Source organism: Sardina pilchardus, chromosome 22 (genome assembly GCF_963854185.1).
Source record: "Sardina pilchardus chromosome 22, fSarPil1.1, whole genome shotgun sequence".
NCBI lineage: Eukaryota > Metazoa > Chordata > Actinopteri > Clupeiformes > Clupeidae > Sardina > Sardina pilchardus.
In genome coordinates, this window is record NC_085015.1 from 11,305,993 (window position 1) to 11,324,498 (window position 18,506).

General features: G+C 44.9%; 2 protein-coding genes across 2 annotated transcripts in view; both read left to right on the top strand.

Moving 5' to 3' along the window:
• Positions 1 to 13,093, top strand: part of nploc4 (NPL4 homolog, ubiquitin recognition factor) — a 19,370-nt gene extending 6,277 nt beyond the window's left edge. The window contains exons 7-17 of the mRNA XM_062525988.1: positions 267 to 390; positions 1,446 to 1,625; positions 2,327 to 2,413; positions 3,822 to 3,893; positions 4,140 to 4,266; positions 5,145 to 5,305; positions 6,029 to 6,100; positions 7,393 to 7,485; positions 8,064 to 8,180; positions 9,117 to 9,219; positions 10,171 to 13,093. Of these exons, the coding sequence (XP_062381972.1) occupies positions 267 to 390; positions 1,446 to 1,625; positions 2,327 to 2,413; positions 3,822 to 3,893; positions 4,140 to 4,266; positions 5,145 to 5,305; positions 6,029 to 6,100; positions 7,393 to 7,485; positions 8,064 to 8,180; positions 9,117 to 9,219; positions 10,171 to 10,331 (1,297 nt within the window). The 3' untranslated portion in view covers positions 10,332 to 13,093. The remainder of the gene's footprint in view (positions 1 to 266; positions 391 to 1,445; positions 1,626 to 2,326; positions 2,414 to 3,821; positions 3,894 to 4,139; positions 4,267 to 5,144; positions 5,306 to 6,028; positions 6,101 to 7,392; positions 7,486 to 8,063; positions 8,181 to 9,116; positions 9,220 to 10,170) is intronic.
• A 4,466-nt stretch (positions 13,094 to 17,559) lies between these two features.
• The window catches only part of rnf213b (ring finger protein 213b), a 38,763-nt gene continuing 37,816 nt past the window's right edge, over positions 17,560 to 18,506 (top strand). The window contains exon 1 of the mRNA XM_062526971.1: positions 17,560 to 17,859. The gene's annotated coding sequence lies outside the window, so the exon portion shown is untranslated. The remainder of the gene's footprint in view (positions 17,860 to 18,506) is intronic.

Genomic DNA, 18,506 nt, shown 5'->3' on the forward strand with positions numbered 1-18,506 from the left:
TACGCATTTAAATTATAGCTGAGATACTCACTGCTGCTGTTGGATTACTTGAGAGCTTGAGACATGCATGTTGTTGCATATTTATAACGAACTCGCTAACCTTTGTCTTTGCCGCGGAATGGCAGTAGAGCAGTAGTATGTAGTTACAGATGATGGTGCATAAATCATGACAAGAAGCGGACAGACAGACATAGGCAAAAACGTCCCGGGTGTTTTCTGTGTGCTGCTGAGATGCCATGTCATGCCTTTCTCCTCTTGTTCCGCAGGGGCAAATTTGTGGCGCTGGAGAACATAAGCTGTAAGATTAAGTCAGGCTGCGAGGGGCACCCGCCCTGGCCCGAGGGTATCTGCACTAAATGCCAGCCCAGTGCCATCACGCTCAACAGACAAGTAAGGGCTTTGGAAACCTCTAACTCACTGATCCAGTACTGTGTCGGGACTGATTCGCTTGGATAAAGGGCCTACCACCGTACACTCATAAGGGCCATTCACACCAATAAAAGCTAACTGAAAGTGACACTGGCGATATCATTCTCCATGTTGTTATCGTTAATGCATGGACTTTGTCATTCATATTAGCTAGAGTGATACTTGGTTGTCGTTATTGTCATAGTTATCGGTCTTGGTGTCAACGGCCCCTTACATGTGAACATTTGGATGATCAAGTTGAATATGTAACATACTGGCTCTAGTATGTACATTAAAGGGGAGACCAACGCAGTATAATAATAATAATGAATGAGTTTATTAAGTAAAGTTAACATAAACTAATATTAAGAAATAACGATAAAAGTGTGGTGCGAATCAGTGTAATGGTAAATACGCAAAATGAGGTGTAAGTCAGTACAAGGAACAAAGGTAACGCAACGAAATCCAATTCAACGCCGGGAGGAGGGCTGCCGCCCCAAGCACAGACGGAGCTGGTCCTATATCCACCTCCAAATTAGGCACACCTGGGCACACAGAGGAAGAGAGGAAACGAGCACATAGGCCCGTAATTGCAAAATGGGCGGGGTTAAGACATTGCGCGGCCGGGCCGTAACAAATATTACTTGGAGCCAGCCATCATGTATGCTATTTGTATTGTTCGACCATACAGCAGAGAACAAAGCTTTATTCACGATGCACACGATTACAAGCACAGAAGCATCCTGGCCAAGCAAGAGAGCAATTAAGTCTGATGTAAACAAAGTCTTACCATTATTTATAGTAAAACAGGTAATATTGATGGAATGCATAAATGAAAGAAAGAGAGCTGAAATGATAAGAGATAAGTTGTTATTACGTCAGACTAAAAAAATAAATAAATAAATAACTGAGATCATCCTTTTAATGTCTTTAAAGTCATGCTTTAAAGTGTAGCCAGTTGGACCACAACAACCTCAGTCCGTCATTAAAACGCTAATTACTGGAAATTTCCCCACACGCCTCCTCTTGTTTTACAGAAATACAGACATGTGGACAACATCATGTTTGAGAACCACACCATCGCCGACCGCTTCCTGGACTACTGGAGGAAGACGGGCAGCCAGCGCATGGGCTACCTGTACGGCAGGTACACGGAGCACAAGGACATCCCGCTGGGCATCCGCGCCGAGGTGGCCGCCATCTACGAGCCCCCACAGGTGAGCGACGGAGAGCGAGGGGCCAAGACTGTAAAGAGGGGAATGTTGCTTAGCAACAGCATAATTAAGTGGTTTGGCTCTTTAAGGCAAATGAATATATGATGAGCTTCCCCACAACTGTATGCTTTCGTCTGGAGCAGCATATTTGGAATAATAGATTGTGATGGGTTCATTTTAATTGCAAGCCTCCACAATTGAAGGTTAGAGAGCAAGGAACGGGTTTTTTTTATTTTATTTTATTTTTTTTAGTCCTATTATTGGATAGGACCCCGTAGAGTGGTGGGAGGGAGAGCGAGAGAGCGAGGGGTGCGATCGGGAGATGACCAGGGGTTGGTCTAGCTAGCCTGAACCCGGGTCCCCTCTGGCACCCCAATGTGGTCCAGACACTGCTGCTTGCGCCACAGCTCCCAGACTGCATAATTAAGTTGTTTGTTTTTTCAAGTAAAATACATATCTGACTGTGCCAAGTTTCCCCACGGATGCATGTTTTATCTGTAGTAGCATATTTGTAACACTAGATGGCGAAGGCTTCATGTTAATGACAGCGAAATGCACTGTAGGTTCTACTTGTGATCAGTTTGTTTGGGGCCATAAATGAGTGGATGCTCTCTAGTGGTTCTCTGGCTGACCACGGACCTCATTGTGTGGCACAGTTATGGTAAAGTGTGTTGCGCTTTACTCACCACCTCCATTTTGTCCAGATGGCCACCCAGAACAGCCTGGAGCTGATGGAGGACCCCAAAGCTGCTGCCGTGGAGGAGATCGCCGCCAAGCTGGGCCTTCGCAAGGTATTGATTGCGTAGCGCGACCCAGATGACATAACCAGAACCACTATGTTTTAAGTCAGCAGTAGACCTCTGAAGTTCGCCTACAAAAGTCTTTGAGTTTAACAGGTGTGATAATTCCAAATCTCTGTGTTATTTTCCCATTGTAAAAATCTCCAGATACCAGATCGCCCTATACTTAGGCGAATTTCAGAGGTCTATTAAGTTAGTGATGACAAAGCTTCTAAAGTAACACACCAGATTTGTGGAGAAATAATCTTTCAGCTACAGGCTAACTGGTCTCACTCACTACCAGTGAGTTATGCTAAGCTAGGCTAATGGTGTCAGACTGGGTTATTGCACATACAGAGAAGAGAGGCATGTATATCCTCTCTTCTAACTCTGGGACTGCAAATAATCTAATTTCCCAAACAGTTGGTATGTTCCTTTAAAGCCATTAGCATTCATGTTATGGTTGTGGAATGGTGTCCTCGTGTTTACCATGAATATTTTGTGTTCTGGAATGTGTTCTTGTGTTCTGGAATGACACTGCAAATGTATGTCTATTGCAACTGTGGGTCATACTGGCAGCGTTGCTGCCCTTGGCCTCTGGATTGTTCTAGAGCTTTTCTCTAGTATGGACGCAATCAGCTTAACAAGGGTTGGCCTTTCAAACACCCAGGCTTCATTGTCAGGATACCAATGTCAAGCAGACTTACATGAAAACCCAGCTGTTGGCTTACCCAAGGGTTTCATGTTACTCACACACACACACACACTCACACACATGCCACCATCACCGTCTGTTTGTCAGGTAGGCGTCCCTGTCAGGTTTCTGCTTGTCATGTCATCCTCCCAGCAGCTTTGACTGTGTGTGTGTGTGTGAGTTGTGTGTGTGCCTCCAGAATTGTTTGCATATATCCATTCCCAGTGAGCATAGCTGGCAGCTATGGGTGAGGCCCCAACACCCCCAGCTCTCCCCAGCAGCACTAATCAATAAGTGCACATTCCCCTGTGCGCTCTCCTCTCCACACACTCCACATGATGTCTAAATGCCCTCCATATGCCTACATGTTGGAGAGTGAGCATGTGGTCTTTTGTGTGTGTGTGTGTATTTGTGTCTGTCTGTCTGACTGCCTGTCTGCCTGTGTTGCATTCCTTTCTCTTAACTCCTGGTTTTCACAGTGTGTGTGTGTGTGTGTGTGTGTGTGTGTGTGTGTGTGTGACCATGCATCCGTGACACTCTCCTGGCTACTTCTGTTCTAGCTTACAGTAGTTCATCAGCTCGTCAAGTTAGTATGAATGGTAGTCATGGTGATGGATACCTCAGATCCACAGTCATGTGCAGTGATGAACGGGTTCCATGTAGCAAGTGCTGTAGACGGTTGTTTCCATGGTAATGGGCTAATCGTACCCTTCTTCTTTCACTCAGGTGGGCTGGATCTTCACAGACCTCCTGTCTGAGGACACTAGAAAGGGCACAGTACGCTACACCAGGAATAAAGTACGTTCTTCATACTATCACTAAGCACAATTGTGTAATACTGGCTGTGTTCCGATTTGCATGCTTCTGTACTTGCAATACCTAATATGAGTGCACAAGAGTTGGGCAGTTGGGCATAACTTCCTGTTCAGAGAGTGTCATCGTTGCTCAAGAGTTGGACACAACTTCCCATCAGAGTGTCATTTGGGGACTTTTTTCAGTCAGTGTGTTTAGTGTAGTGGAATGATGTGGCCTTCCTCTCTTTAGGACTCATACTTCCTGAGTGCTGAGGAGTGCATCACAGCCGGAAACTTCCAGAACCAGCAACCCAACGCCTGCCGCCTCTCCCCCGACGGCCATTTTGGCTCCAAGTTTGTCACAGTAGTAGCCACAGGTAAATGATCTCTCCCACTGTTATGTCCTCACTAAGTGTCGTATTGCCCCACGAGGCCTCTGCTGAGTCCCATAGTGCCTAACAGGGCCCATGAGCAGTTCTAAAATCACTGTACAGGATTCCCACTTGTCATGGAATTTCTGGAATATTATGGAATTTTGGAAAGTCCATTCCAGACACGGAAAGTCGTCATTTTTTGGGCAAAGTCATGGAGTATCAGGGAATTCTGTAGTAGCTTGTGCTTGCCAAAATACACTTAATACAAATATATTTCCACTCAGAATCTGTGTTTATCTGGTTATTGGCTTTCACTGCTTGCTTGAGTAGTTGTGGTTAAGCCAACTTTGTTTATTCAATGCCAATTTATTAATCTGCAACTCTTCCATTCATTATATTATACCAATTTTTGTCAGGGAAAGTCAGGAAAACTCATGGAATTTGTGGGAGTGTGAATAGTGGGAACCCTCACTGTAAATGGCGGCCTGTTCTGGCTTAGGTCAGGGCTACACTGGGTCAGCAAGTAAAAAGCTCCTTCCGCAAAGTGCAAAAAAGACGGGTGGCATTTTTTTCAAACGTACACACCACCATCACGTCTGGTGTCAGTTCCATTGATTGTAGTGGAAGCTAATTGCTGCAGTACTGTACTGTACAGTACTGTGCTGTAGAAGCTGTATAGTCCCCCTGTTCCAGCTTAAATACATTAATTGAATTTCCCCTTAAGGATCAATAAAGTATCTATCTATCTATAAATGTGATTATGAAATATGAGCATGTGTGCTCCCTGGATGGGGAACCCCATGATGATGACCTCGCTGTCATCCCCTCGTTCGCCTCACTGACCCGTGGACCTGTCTGTGTGTGGGTGCTGTTTATCTCAGGGGGCCCAGATAACCAGGTGCACTTTGAGGGCTACCAGACGTCCAACCAGTGCCAGGCTCTGGTACGCGACGAGTGCCTACTGCCCTGCCGAGACGCGCCCGAGCTCGGCTACGCCAAAGAGTCCAGCACCGAGCAGTACGTGCCTGACGTCTTCTATAAGGTACGTTCACTCACTCACTCACTCTCTCACACACACACACACACAGATTCACATCAAAGAGGCTAGCAAACTGTGCTTGTGTCCGTGTTCTTCAAAGGGCATAATGTGTGATGTAGGTACACAAACATATACTCGAACACCAAAGGCAGACAAATGTGTTCACTTGCATGTCTACACAGAATTGTCATTGTATCCTAAAGTCAACTGACTCAGATTTAAATTTTTGATATCAAATTCAGTCTCTTGCCTCATTTTCTTGAAATGTATGAATGGAAACACACTTGACCTAGTTTTTGGATCAGTACTGAACGTGCTCTTCTACAAGACTTGATGCAGCTCTTGTCTTTTCACCTTATCCTGTCATCACTGCTGTGTTTGGACCTTAGGCCCTTAGGCCCAGTTGCTTTTTCCAAGTGACCGGAACCATTGACAAGTGGCAGCCACCACACAGTGTTCTTAGATCTCCTTGTGAGGTCTACCCCTGTGTGCACACACACACACACACACACACACACACACACACACACACACACACACACACACACACAGTGCTCCCGGTTCACCATCATCTGCTTCACTGCACTCTTTTGCTCCACAGAACACCTGTGACTGGCTGTGTGTGTGAATGACTGCCAGAGATCTTTAAGCTCCCCTGACTCTCTGGCCTATCTCCTGATCTGTGACTGAATTGCTTTTTCCTTTTATCATTATGTCTCCCCACAGGACAAAGACAAGTTTGGCAACGACATCACATATTTAGCCCGTCCCTTACCTGTGGAGTACCTGATCATAGACGTGAGTAAACGCCACTTGTTGCGAGTAAACAACTGAACAACAGTAGAAAATGAATGCACAACAGTACTGTAGATGTGAAGTGTAACAAGAGTAACATGAAATGTCCTTTCGGAGAGACTGATTGAGGGTGAAGAGTAGTCCCTCATGGCGTCATTCTTCTCCGCTCCTGTTCACCTGTGCGAAGTTCCATTCGTGCACAAACAAATGCAGCCACATGCCTGTTGTTTTGGTTGCCATAGCCCCCGGAGTGGAAACTGTCAACATGTTATCTGTGTCTATGTGACCTTGCACTTGAATGAAGCCGTTTTGACTGTGGCATGCGTGCCGAAAGGTGTTTGTTCTCTTGAGAAAAGCTTGGGAACATGCGGACACAAGCGCGTTTTGGACAGGACCACATATCTCATGATTGAAATGACAGCAGTGCTTTTGTTTGTTCCCGTTGAGGAATTCGCTCTGGGCATGAATGGGTCTGCCCAAAAGAGCCACTAGATGCCAGTTATGAAAGGCCCTGCCATCTTTTGGCAGGACGTAGCTTGATTTGGTGCCAGAATGCAGTAAATCGCCAGGCCTCGCACCATTCCTGCCAAAGACAAACTTGAGGGACTTGGCCAAGTCAATGACTTACTCCATTCACTTTATGGTAGCATTAGCCAGTGGGAGTTCATTTATATACTGTTTCTCTTTGTAATGAATGAACCACTGCAACTGAAATGGCCGTTTGAATCAATAGTCTGGACGTAACACAATCTATGCATTTGTGGACCGTTTTCTTTGGTTTGGGCGACTAGCCTATGTTATGAGCCTAGATGCCAAACTTAAGTTCTTGAGCCATTTAAAGCAGTAAAACATACCATGTGAAGGTAAAGTGTAATGCCCAATACACACCAAAGATTCCCGACGCGATGAGACCGAGTTGTGAATTAAATGTTGCAAGCCGTCGCAAAGCATTCAACATGTATAGTCGCAGTTGCAAGGTTTTACAACGTCGTGGCTCGTCTCATCGCGAATCTTTGGTTCTGAACCCTACTTAAGAGGTTAGTGAGATGGTACGAGTGTATTTGTGTGGTGGGAGCAGGCTTCACTCCGTCTCTTATGTTACTTTTTAGAGTGCTTGGCCAAACATATATGCTTACTCGCTCAAGCACACTGAGGAAGGCGCTAAGCCGAAACACGTCTGTGCAATAAAACAAGTTAATTTGCGAAGTGCGGCCTTTTTCCTTTTCTGATGGTACAAGTGAAGACATGCCAGCATGCCTAATCTCCCTTCCTTTTTGACCTTTGACCCCCACCAGATCACCACCACCTTCCCCAAGGACCCACAGTACACGTTCTCCTCCACACATCGCTTCCCCAGGGAGAACCGAGAAGCCTTGGGAGAGACACAGGTACGTCCAGCACAGCAGTCTCTCAAAGACGTGCCCCATTCAGAGCCATTAGCACTTAAGTATGAGAGGCTAGCTTTGGAGAAGCCATGCATAAAAGGCCTCGCCATTGCAGTGAAAAAACGTATATAGAAGTGTTTTCGCTGAGCGGGTGGTGTTTTTAAAAAGTTTAGTTTTAACAACCAACAGATGAAGATATTTTGTTCCAGATGGTATTGAGTCATTGTACTTCTCTAACATAGTGTGCATATCATACGTTTGTTTGGTAACGTCCAAGCTATGATCTTAAAGCCTTTGGCTTTTGCAGTTTTGTTTTTGCCCTAGTTGTTTGTCTAATAGCTGGGTTTTTGGCCGCTATTGAAGTGGTCATGCTCACTCTGCTAAGTAGGCATTGAAAATCAAAGCTGTTGAATGTGCATCTGTATCTGCTTAGTACTGATGTATGCATATCTGATTACAAAGCAATCTGTTTTTCATAGCCCATATTAAAATTGTGTGTGTGTGTGTGTGTGTGTGTGTGTGTGTGTGTGTGTGTGTGTGTGTGTGTGTGTGTGTGTGTGTGTGTGTGTGTGTGACTGCAGGACTTCCACAGTTTGGCGACATACCTCTCCCAGTGCTCTGCCTCGTCATTCTTGGACATCATCTCCGATTTCCACCTTCTTCTTTTCCTGGTGACTAACGAAGTTATGCCCTTACGGGTGAGTTTGCGCGTCTACATACATACATTGAATTGCCTTTGTGTCTGAAATGCGCTATAGGTAAAACTGCGTTGCCTTTTCATCCCACCATGAACGGAATGCAACGTTGCCAGGTGTTCTCTGTTCCACACCACAGGCATCTGGTCAGCTCGCCGCCGTGGCCAGCTCTTTTATTTCAAACCTTTGCAAGAGAAGTGCCCCCAGCATCTAACCCCACGTTAGTTACGCTCATCTACAAACATCCCCATTACCCTGTAGGCCCTCCAGAATGTTCCAGAACATGTGGTGTTGTCTCTGGTGAGGGGTGTTATCGAGGAAGTCGAAGTCTGAAGCATTACGTAACAGTTCTTTTACCCCCGTTGTTATCACTGTAAAGAGGCCCAGCCAAGCGCTCCCTCCTGAAGCACAGATGGTGGCCAGGCTCGAGGCATATTAGACGAACCAAGCGCTGGGTTCGGCGTGTCTTACACGGTTTCGCTGTGTAATCGATGTTGTCAAGCATAGATGGCTGAAGGGTTACGTACCGACCTCCGTAGCTTCACTCCTTAATAACAGATAACAACTTATTTACCCAGTTGCACATGGGGGATTTCGTCTTAACTGGCTCTGTTTGTGTCTGGAACCAATCGTGGTGTAGAATAGTTGGTGTTGTCGTTGGTAATTGTATGTGTTTAGAGATGCTGCTCAGTGTGTCCAGGCAACATGACCTCGTGACCTCATGACCTCATGACCTCTCCTGGCAGTGTTGATGAGCCAAAGCACAACACCTCTATAATGGGATACGACATTGAAAGAAATCCTGAATTCTTCTTGACTTCTAGAGAGACTTTCAGGGCTAAATGTTTTTATTCTCACCGTGTCTAATGAAGAATGTCATCATGTTTGGCACGCCGTTCCCTTCCTTTCTCATCTCTGTGTGTCGTTGTGCTTTAACAGGACAGCATCGGTCTCCTGCTGGACGCTGTGAAGACCTCCAACGAGGAGCTGGCACTGACATGGAAGAAGTCCGAACAGTGGGCCACCATCGAGCAGCTCTGTAGTGAGTACTTCTGCCGTCTTACAGGGGAGCTACACCAGGCGCGTAACTAAAGCGTTCCGTTCGCGACACTTAAAATCCATTTTAGAAGACTGGTCTATTTTTTTTTTCCGAATGTACGTGTTACTGTCGCGTCTGGTGTAGCGACTTCCATTGATTAGAGTTTTTTGCAAAATTTCTTCAGCTATGAGGTTAATACAGTGGGGCAGTAAATATGGTGCTAATATGCTTTTGTTTCTTTTAACTTGCATAAAACACTGTCCTGCGGCTTATACACAATGCTTATATGCGGGGAATTACTGTATTAACTGCGCCAGCATACGCGTCGCGAACGGAACGCTTCAGTTACGTGCCTGGTGATAGCTCCCCTGTTACGCACGTTTTTGTGACCCTCCTCAACGTTCGTCTGTACCAGTGTTTTAAGACCTGTAAAGGTGAACGGTAGACCTGCTTTTGATCACGAAAATGTAATTCAGACTATAACGTCATTGGGACATGACTCACTGCTTGATCTGGTCGTTGATGCATTGTGGGTAAATAGGTCTTGAAAGCCTGTCAAGCTTAACGGAAGGCCTACTCTTAATCAGACCTGAACGACAAGAATCTGCAGACAGAGACTGTTGTAATGTGTGCCAAGTTATACATCATTGTAAAACTCTTGTAAACTGGCTTTATTCTGATGTTTGTCCAAGGAAGACCATTGCGATATGACCGTTTAAGCCCTTGGGGCAGAGAATAGGGAAAGGTGTATTGGTCTATTTATCTTTGCGTTATTAGTGTGTCTTAAATTCAGTAGTTTCATATTTGGAGTTTTCCGAGCTTTCCTTAAGTGTGTGTGTGCGTGTGCGTGTGCGTGTGCGTGTGCGTGTGCGTGTGCGTGTGCGTGTGCGTGTGCGTGTGCGTGTGTGGTGTGTGTGTGTGTGTGTGTGTGTGTGTGTGTGTGTGTGCTTATAGGCACTGTGGGCGGGCAGCAAGCGGAGTCTCTGAGCGACTACGCCATGGGCGGTCCGTCGGCGCCCGCCTCGTCCTCGTCCATGTGGTCGTGCCTGCACTGCACCTTCATGAACCAGCCGGGCACCGAGCTGTGCGAGATGTGCAGCCTGCCCCGCAGTTAGGCCTCCCCGCCACCAGGGGGGAGGGCACCGGCATCCCGTCCTCGCCACGACCGTCGACTGCGTCGGCGCCTGGGATCAGGCGCCAGATTGGGCCGCTTCCTCCATCTCTCTCCCTCTCTTCCTCCCTCAGTCTCGCTCTCTTTCTCTCTCCCTCTCTCTCTATCCCCCTCTTTCTCGCTTTCTCTTTCCCCCCTTTTCCCACTCTCTGCCTCTCGCCCCTGGTCCCCACCTTCCCCCATAACTCCCTCCCTTTGCCCTCTTCACAGCCACACATACACCCCCCCCCCCATCTCACGGACAGCGTTGAGGGGTGCGTGGCAACTGCGGCAATATCCAGTCCAGACGGCCAACGGGGGCAACAAGCAGCGTCACTGTGCAGTGTTTGATCACTTCAACAACAACAACGACATAAAAACAAAACAAAAACAAATGATTGTGTATGCGTAGCTCTTGCAGTTCAGCAGGGATGTTTTTAGGTAAAGCACCTTGATGAGGCTCTCTCGCTAACCCCCCTAGTCCCACATTACCTACCCCCAACCAACCCCACCCTTGCTCTTTTGAGCATCAGAACATCAAGACCCTCCTGAATCTGGACTATGACTCAAATCGGTCCAATCTCTAGCTCTCCCCCGACCTTGAAAATTGATTTGTGTACATATGAGTTTCAGGAATGACACTGTTAATTTAACTTGATGCGACGCTTTCTTTTTTTTTTTCGTGTCATTTGTTTTCGCTTTCCTTTCCTTCTTGTACGGTGTAATAGTTACATGCGAGATATTGAAACCTGTACTTCATTTTTTTTCTTAGTGATCTTGCAGTGGGATTCTGGACTTGAAGGAGAATTGTTTTTTTGTTTTGTCCCCCCCCCCCACACACCATATGAACCACACAGAAATGAGATGCATTCTTGTAACAGTTCCACTCGGGCCGCACTGAGTATCATCCTCAACCCAACCCAACTCCCAAACCTTCACCCTCAACCCAACCTGCCAGCAACCCAGCTTTGCTGTACCGCGTACAAATGGGTCCCATTTGGGCCATGGTTCCTTTTATCCTAATGGACTACAATTGGAATAGACTAAAGTTAACCATTTCAAACATCCTTGTGGATGTTGAACCGTCACTTTTACTGGTTGATGACCATTTTTGATTCTGGTTTCACCAGGCTTTGGTTTGTCAATTTTGGGATTTTTTTGGCACTTTTTTGGGACCACAAAGGCTTTTGGTACAGAATTTGATCTTTGGCATTACTCCTCTGACTTCTGAAATACAGAGAGAGAGAGAGAGAGAGAGATAGAGAGAGAGAGAGAGCGAGGTTAGTGCATTGGCTCTCAGAGGAGATAAAGCAAGGTTAGAAATCATCATTGTCCAAATAGCGGTCACACAGGAAATTCATTATAACGCAGCTGAGCCTAAAACGTCTTGGGTAGAATTTTTGAAAGATGAGGTGGACCTGCTTTTTGATACAACTTGCAGTATGGTATAAAGCATGATACTTTGCCTGTATAATTTGGATTAATTGTAGAGGTTGGTGGACCCACTTTCTTATACCTTTGGAACGGAAGCGATTTGCATTCTAAAGTTGCCCTTCTCTTTTTGGTTGGAACCTGTCCTATTCAAGACAATATTTCCCCCCTTATAACTGACTTGGCTCACTCTCGCTTTCCCCTATCCACAAATTCTGACTTCTTTCCCCTCCCTCTCATTATCTCCCCCTCTTTTCCGAGCCCCAATCAATCTGAAGAGGGAGCGTGCGTGCGTGAGTGTGTGTGCGGTGAGGGATTTTGGGAGAATGTGCTTCCATTTCACCGTTTGGCCTCTACGGAACCGGCATTAGTATGCCCTCAGGGAGAGGTCAGAAATATCATCCTCTCTCTAGTCGGAGGTGGGCGAGGGGCTGGGAAGAAGGGATAGAGGAAGTGGAGGACAGTTTAGGCAGTTTTTCTTCTTCCTTAACTCCCCATCTAAGGAAGAGCAACAACAGAACACCTCCAAAAACTTCATTCCAGCACTATACTAGTGTGAAATGTCCATACCCACTAAAAAAAAGTGTTCTTGGACTGCTTTTTGAAGCACTTGAAAAAAAAATATATGAAAAATGAATACATGTACTCTAATGAATAAAAAAAAAGGAGAAAGAAAATCAAGAGAGGCTGCTGTATTTTCCTCTCAGACAAAAACTTCGGTCATCCACTGATGTTGTTTTACACATCTGCAGTCCGCTGCGCATATAGGGTACGTCTAGGGAAGGAGAAGTCTTTTGGATGAGATTCTCCATGGCTGCTCCTCGAACACTCTCATCTGTTCCTCCTTGGCATAACACTTGTGTGTTCAGAAAAGCTTACCCCTTCTGTTCTATTTATTTTCAAGGGAGTGAGAGTAATGGACGGGTGTCAGGGGGGGACCATGGCTTCTAAGTTATGCTCTATTTATGATTTATGAATTCTGCATTTAACTTAAGTGCTTGGGAGTAATTCTGGTGCAGAGCAAGCAAAAATTATTATTTTTTTTCTTTCCTGCTATTGAGAAAAGGTTAATCTGTTGAACATTTCACCCCCTCACTCAACCAGCCTCCCTCCATTCCTGAGGAGAAGATGCTGTGCCCCCCCCCCCCCCCCCTCCCTCCCCAAAGTGAAATTCAAGCTGACTGCACTGCTTACTGACCCAGAGCGGAAGGACACCCTTACAATTGTATGCTGTAGGTTGGGTTGGCGTTTTCAGAAATACCAATTAAACAATAAAAATGGATACCTTTCAAAGGATGTGACGTCTCTGCTGTTTGTTGATGGTAGGGATGTGTTCACTTACATGTTGCCATGAATCTGAAAGTTAAGGGGACTTTCTTTCAAAGTCTCAAACCAGTTGTCTTGTTTCGGTGCTCCAGTTTCGGGGAGTTATTTTGTTTTACTTTCCAGAAGAGTACAGGCCTAGCCTAGAAATCTAGATGCTAGTACGGGCCTACTGATTAATAAAAGAGTGTTCTTATGTCTTGCTTTTTAGTTTTGTCTCTTGGGTATACTCCCCACCTAAGGGAAAAGCCTATCACTCTCATCACTCATCAAGGTATAAATGTTTAAATGTGTCGTGTGTGTGTGTGTGTGTCGAGTTTCAACACAGTTTTCTAATTAAACGGGGAACTACTTGAATTCATATTCTTGCAATCTGCAGTTACAGATGCGAACCATAGTCCCTTCCAGTATTTACGGGGCCAAGTTGCGCCTGTCTGTGCATAGCTCCGCGCCCGTGTGTGTGAGAGAGCGACTCGTCTCAGGTGGACGTTTCTGGGATCACAGATGCTGCGCAGATGAAGTTCTGGAATGTCCGCCATAGAGGTGAGCGCCGTCGACATCAAACACTACTGACCCCTCGGGCCCACATGAGCTAATCGTAACTTTATATTCTACATGTGGACCCTGGCCATCAATATGTTCCTGACCTTCCTTTCCTCTACATTCTTCCTGTCTCTTGATGATTCTCCTATTTCCCCATTTTTTTTGTTCCATTGTTCCACATCTAAGTGTTTTAATCACTTTCTCTTCTGCCCTTCCTCAAGCGTTCGACCTTCTCTGTCAGCCCATGATGCCCTCTGCCCCCTCGCTTGACCTTCACTGCCCTCTGTCTGGTAACTCTCGAAAAGTACAGGAGACCACAAGGTCAAATTCTAGTTGTCCCATTAAGCTGGCAAATGTCTCAGTCACTGCAAGCATTATTTGTTTAGTTTAGTTTATGTAGTTCAAGACCGCACACAATTAGACATTAACCTTGCGCAATAAGAGAATAAGCATTGTGCCAGGTTTGAGATATTTGCTATTTTCCACCTGTATCATGATTAGGCACGTGTATGTAGTAGGCCTATTGTAGTATAAGCTACACTGCATAATAGTATTGACTGAAGCACTAATTCCTAGCTATAGTCTCCTCTGCTCTACAGTAGCTTCAATGTTATTCTCTCTCTGTAAATTGCTTTGGATTAAAGCGTACGGTAAATGAATAAAGGGGATATAAATATGTTAAAGATGCAGCTGCAATACACATGCACACACAGACAGGTAAAAATATAATCTCCTGTTAAATGCAATGCAATAGTGTATTATATTATTGGGAAATTATGTACTTTATTGGGTTTATTGGGTGTACTTTATTATCGGGTTTTACTAGCCTACATGTTCAATGGATTCAAGTGCAATTTTTATTACATTATCAGGGATTTATTACATTATCAGGTTCTGTTGTTGCCATCATCAGTCAGCATCAGAGAGGGTAAGAGCTGAGATCAGTCTCTTTGTTCAGTACGAGCATTCATACTTGTTGGAGTATGTTTGTCAGTGGAAGCATGTAGAGGCGTACACAGGCCTAGGTGGACGGGTGCAAGTGCACACATGCATATCAAGCGAGCAGCATGTCAAGACATTTTGTGCCTTTCTGTTCACATAATCTCTAAAATCACACTACACACACATTCTCTCTGTCCGTCGTATGTGTTTGGAAGTGATCAAATCCCTATGAAAAGGAATCTAGAGATAATGGAAGATGGAAGTGTATGGAGTGTGCGTGTGTGTGTGTGTGGGGGGGGGGGGGGGGGGGGGGCTGCTCTGAAAGGACACACCTCTCTTTTACGAAAACTCTCCAACAAGGGAGAGAGGGGTGGGTTGCTAGGCAGATGGATATAAGGGCGTGCGTGCTGGTGCTATAATCACTACCAAAAGGGATATTAACAGCTCTGAGGATCTCTGGAAAAGCGCATTTCCTCTGTAAGGTATGTGAAGCTTAGTGTCTGCACAAATTAATTATAAATTGCACGGAATTCTGCAGATTAAGAATTGGACAACAAATTTGAAATAATGAAAATAGTCCCATTACTTCTTTATTGATTCCAAGATCTCCTGAGGAGTTTAAACAAAGGCAGAGGTATTTTTATGAGGGCAAAAGATTGATACTAGTCTCTGTTTTGAACTTTAGGAGTTTTGGGAAAGGGAATAGCATTGCTAATATAGTTTTTTAGGGCATATGTTTTCTCTCTCTTCCATCTTACTTCAGTTATTCCACTTTTATTTCAGTTCTATTCTCTATACTCTGATGCTTAATTTTAGCACTATTTGGGAATTTAGCAAAGAGTTACAGAAGATAAGAAAAAAGTGTTTTTTCAAAAAACATTTTTTTTTTCACTTTTAAAGGAAAGGCAACTTCTAATCCCACCTATGAATTAACAAAGAGCATGAGAGAGATGATCATTGGTTTCTGAGTGGTTTTGTGTGTGTGTGATGTTCAGGATGAGGGTTGCTGTAGTGGTACTCTCGCTGATCACTCTGGCTGTCACTCAGAAGTCCCGCAGACAGAATGCGGAGTGGGACTACAGGACTGAGGGTGAGCTGTGTGTGTATGTGCGTGTGTGCGTGCATGTGTATGCATGTGTGTGTGTGTGTATTTGTGCACGCACATGTGTGTGCACATTTGTCTTATACATTTTTATGGCCATTCTTATAGAGATTATGATTTGTATTTTGTGTGTGTGTGTGAGAGAGAGAGAAATGCAGTAGCCTACAGTACATCATGTCTTGTCTGTTGTGTGTTAAACTGCAGCAATGAAGGTGAACACTAGGGGGTGCTCAAACCTCACTCTGGTGCTGGATAACTGGAAGTACGCCATCATGACCCAGGTCAAAGACCTTCTCCTGAATGATCACAGCACTGTGCTTCCCGACTACGCAAGGTGAGTTCCTTAGATGAAAAGACCAAACCGAACTAATTTGCTGTTGTTATATGATGGTCTAGTCCACAATGCACAAATATTTTTGTAAATAAGTTTAATTAATTAATTAAGCTAGCAAGTATTTTTTTCCAAGGACATAAAGACTAGTTTCTTAGTATTCTCTAGTTTTAATCTCCTCATTTTCTTGCTCTCTCTCTCTTTCTCTCTCTCTCCCTCCCTCCCCTCCTCTCTCTCTCTAGGATCGAGCCTCTCTCTGAGGCACTGAGTGACCTCTACAAAGAGTTCAACGCACTCAAGGAGCGTCTCGGTGAGCTGACCACCAAGTTTGAGGACGTGGAGGCCTTTGTGGACGATGCCCGGGCGGGTAGAAGCCCATCGCCACCCAGACCCGAGAGGCCGCTGCCCGGGGAGGAGGAGGTGCCCCAGCCCGCTGTGGAGGGGGGTAGACAGGGCCGCAGGGGCAGCAGAGTGGTGATCAGGCGGGTCAAAAAGCCTGTGTCCTCAGGCAACTCAAGGGCATAAGCAGCCCCACAAAATGGGACAAACACACACACACACACACACACACACACACACACACACACACACACACACACACACACAAAGTTGACAGGTGCAATAATTACTCAGACAAGATTTTGTTATGTGAATCCATTGACAATAACCATATGCAGCATAGACAGATGTTATGGACACAGACAAACACATACACATACGCATACACATACACATAGCCTACACATACACATACACATACTCATACACATACAGTTCCTCTGTTGCAATGTAAGATTAGAGAGCAGTGTACTGTAATGACACGACAGGAAAACCACTTGTGGCCTTTTTGATCCAGAGACTGAATGGATGCAATGTATATAAGTATGTAAGCTGATTAATGGAAGGTGTGATTTCTGAGATAAATAATAAAGAGCTGTCAAGTCTAGTACAGCCGGTAGAGAACGTCAATGCCTAGCAATAAATGATGTGTACAATACATAATTCATAATGTGTCCTGTGGTCTCTCGTGATGTTAATGAGGGGTTTTCCAGGGTTATTACTTTAGGTAGCCTAACCCTCAAAATCCTGGCCAGGTCAAAGTTAGTATTATAATGGTCTTGTTCAGTTCAATAAGATGGGTACACCCAGTCATGGGTGGCAATCATGTTAGTTATTATGATGGAAGGGAAGTCATGTAGTGACAGTTCCTCTGAAACAGGATTGACAACCTTTATGGTGTGTTTCTATTTAGAGGAAACATTGTAGGCTATTGCTTCTGAAAGCGAGCGGGGTCGCTGTTTCACTAAACACCAGATAATGTTTTTGTTTTTATATAATTACTATTTACAAAATTGGAATTAAGATTGATCACTTTTTGCTTTTAGTGAATGGCTTGTCCGATTGATCTAGAGTTATGGTACTTGGAAGAAGATACGTTTAAGTTAATCTCGTTCAGAAACCTAATAATCAGGCTTGTCATTTTATAGGATAACGAAAACAACCACGGAAACGAAACCGAAACACTGCGCTATTACTTTCTCCAAATCTTTCCTGAAGCTCAGTGCGACTCTAGCAAGTGAACCAACAGCAGTGTTGCATCTTAGGTTATTATCGGGTGGTGTCATCCTATCTGAAATTGTTTTAGGTATATACAAAAGTTATATAGGCCTAGTTAAAACAATATAAGAATACATTTTGCTTCAATCAAGATGTGAAACTTGAAGACATTGTTGGATACGCCGCTGAAATAAAACGCATGAAATCAGGACTTTGAAGAGTTTGACAACTCTTTCTGAACGAGGCACTGGCTTCTTAGCCCAGGTATGTAGCCTACACTATTTTCCTCTGCTTTACCGCGTATACAGTGTAGGTTAGTGTATTATAGACTACCGTTGAAGGCTATGCCCTAACAGTAGGCTTTACGATGCTGCGGTGTGTGTGCAATTGCTGTGTCCATAATCGAATTGTTGCATAATGTTCTGCATTTACCTACTTGGAGAACACAGTTTTATTTCATGCACTGTAGGTGCTTTAAAAGTTTCATGGCGTAAGATACCCTGACAGTGCTATTTGCTCTAGCCTGGTCCTGCCCTGTCTGCCTACTCTCTGCTCACCTTCGTGAGTGAGTCTTGTGAAACCAGGCTATGAAGCGCACTAGGCTAATGAATGAGGAAATGAAACTTAGGACGAGGAATGATATGAAATAGTTATCTTATCTCGGGTCCGATTGCTGGCCATCACCATGCCGCCCTTCACCATGATGTCTGAGAATGCAATCCCCAATTGACAACTTTAACACTGCTGTATCAGGACACTCTCTCTGCCAAAGTCCATCAGGAAATAATCCCAGGATTGTAAGATATAGCCTAGGCCTAACCATGTACACTCAGAATAGGTACACACATAATGAAATGTGCAATGTCATCAGTGCAATGTCATCATCTGAGAAGGAATTGTGGATGGCAGAC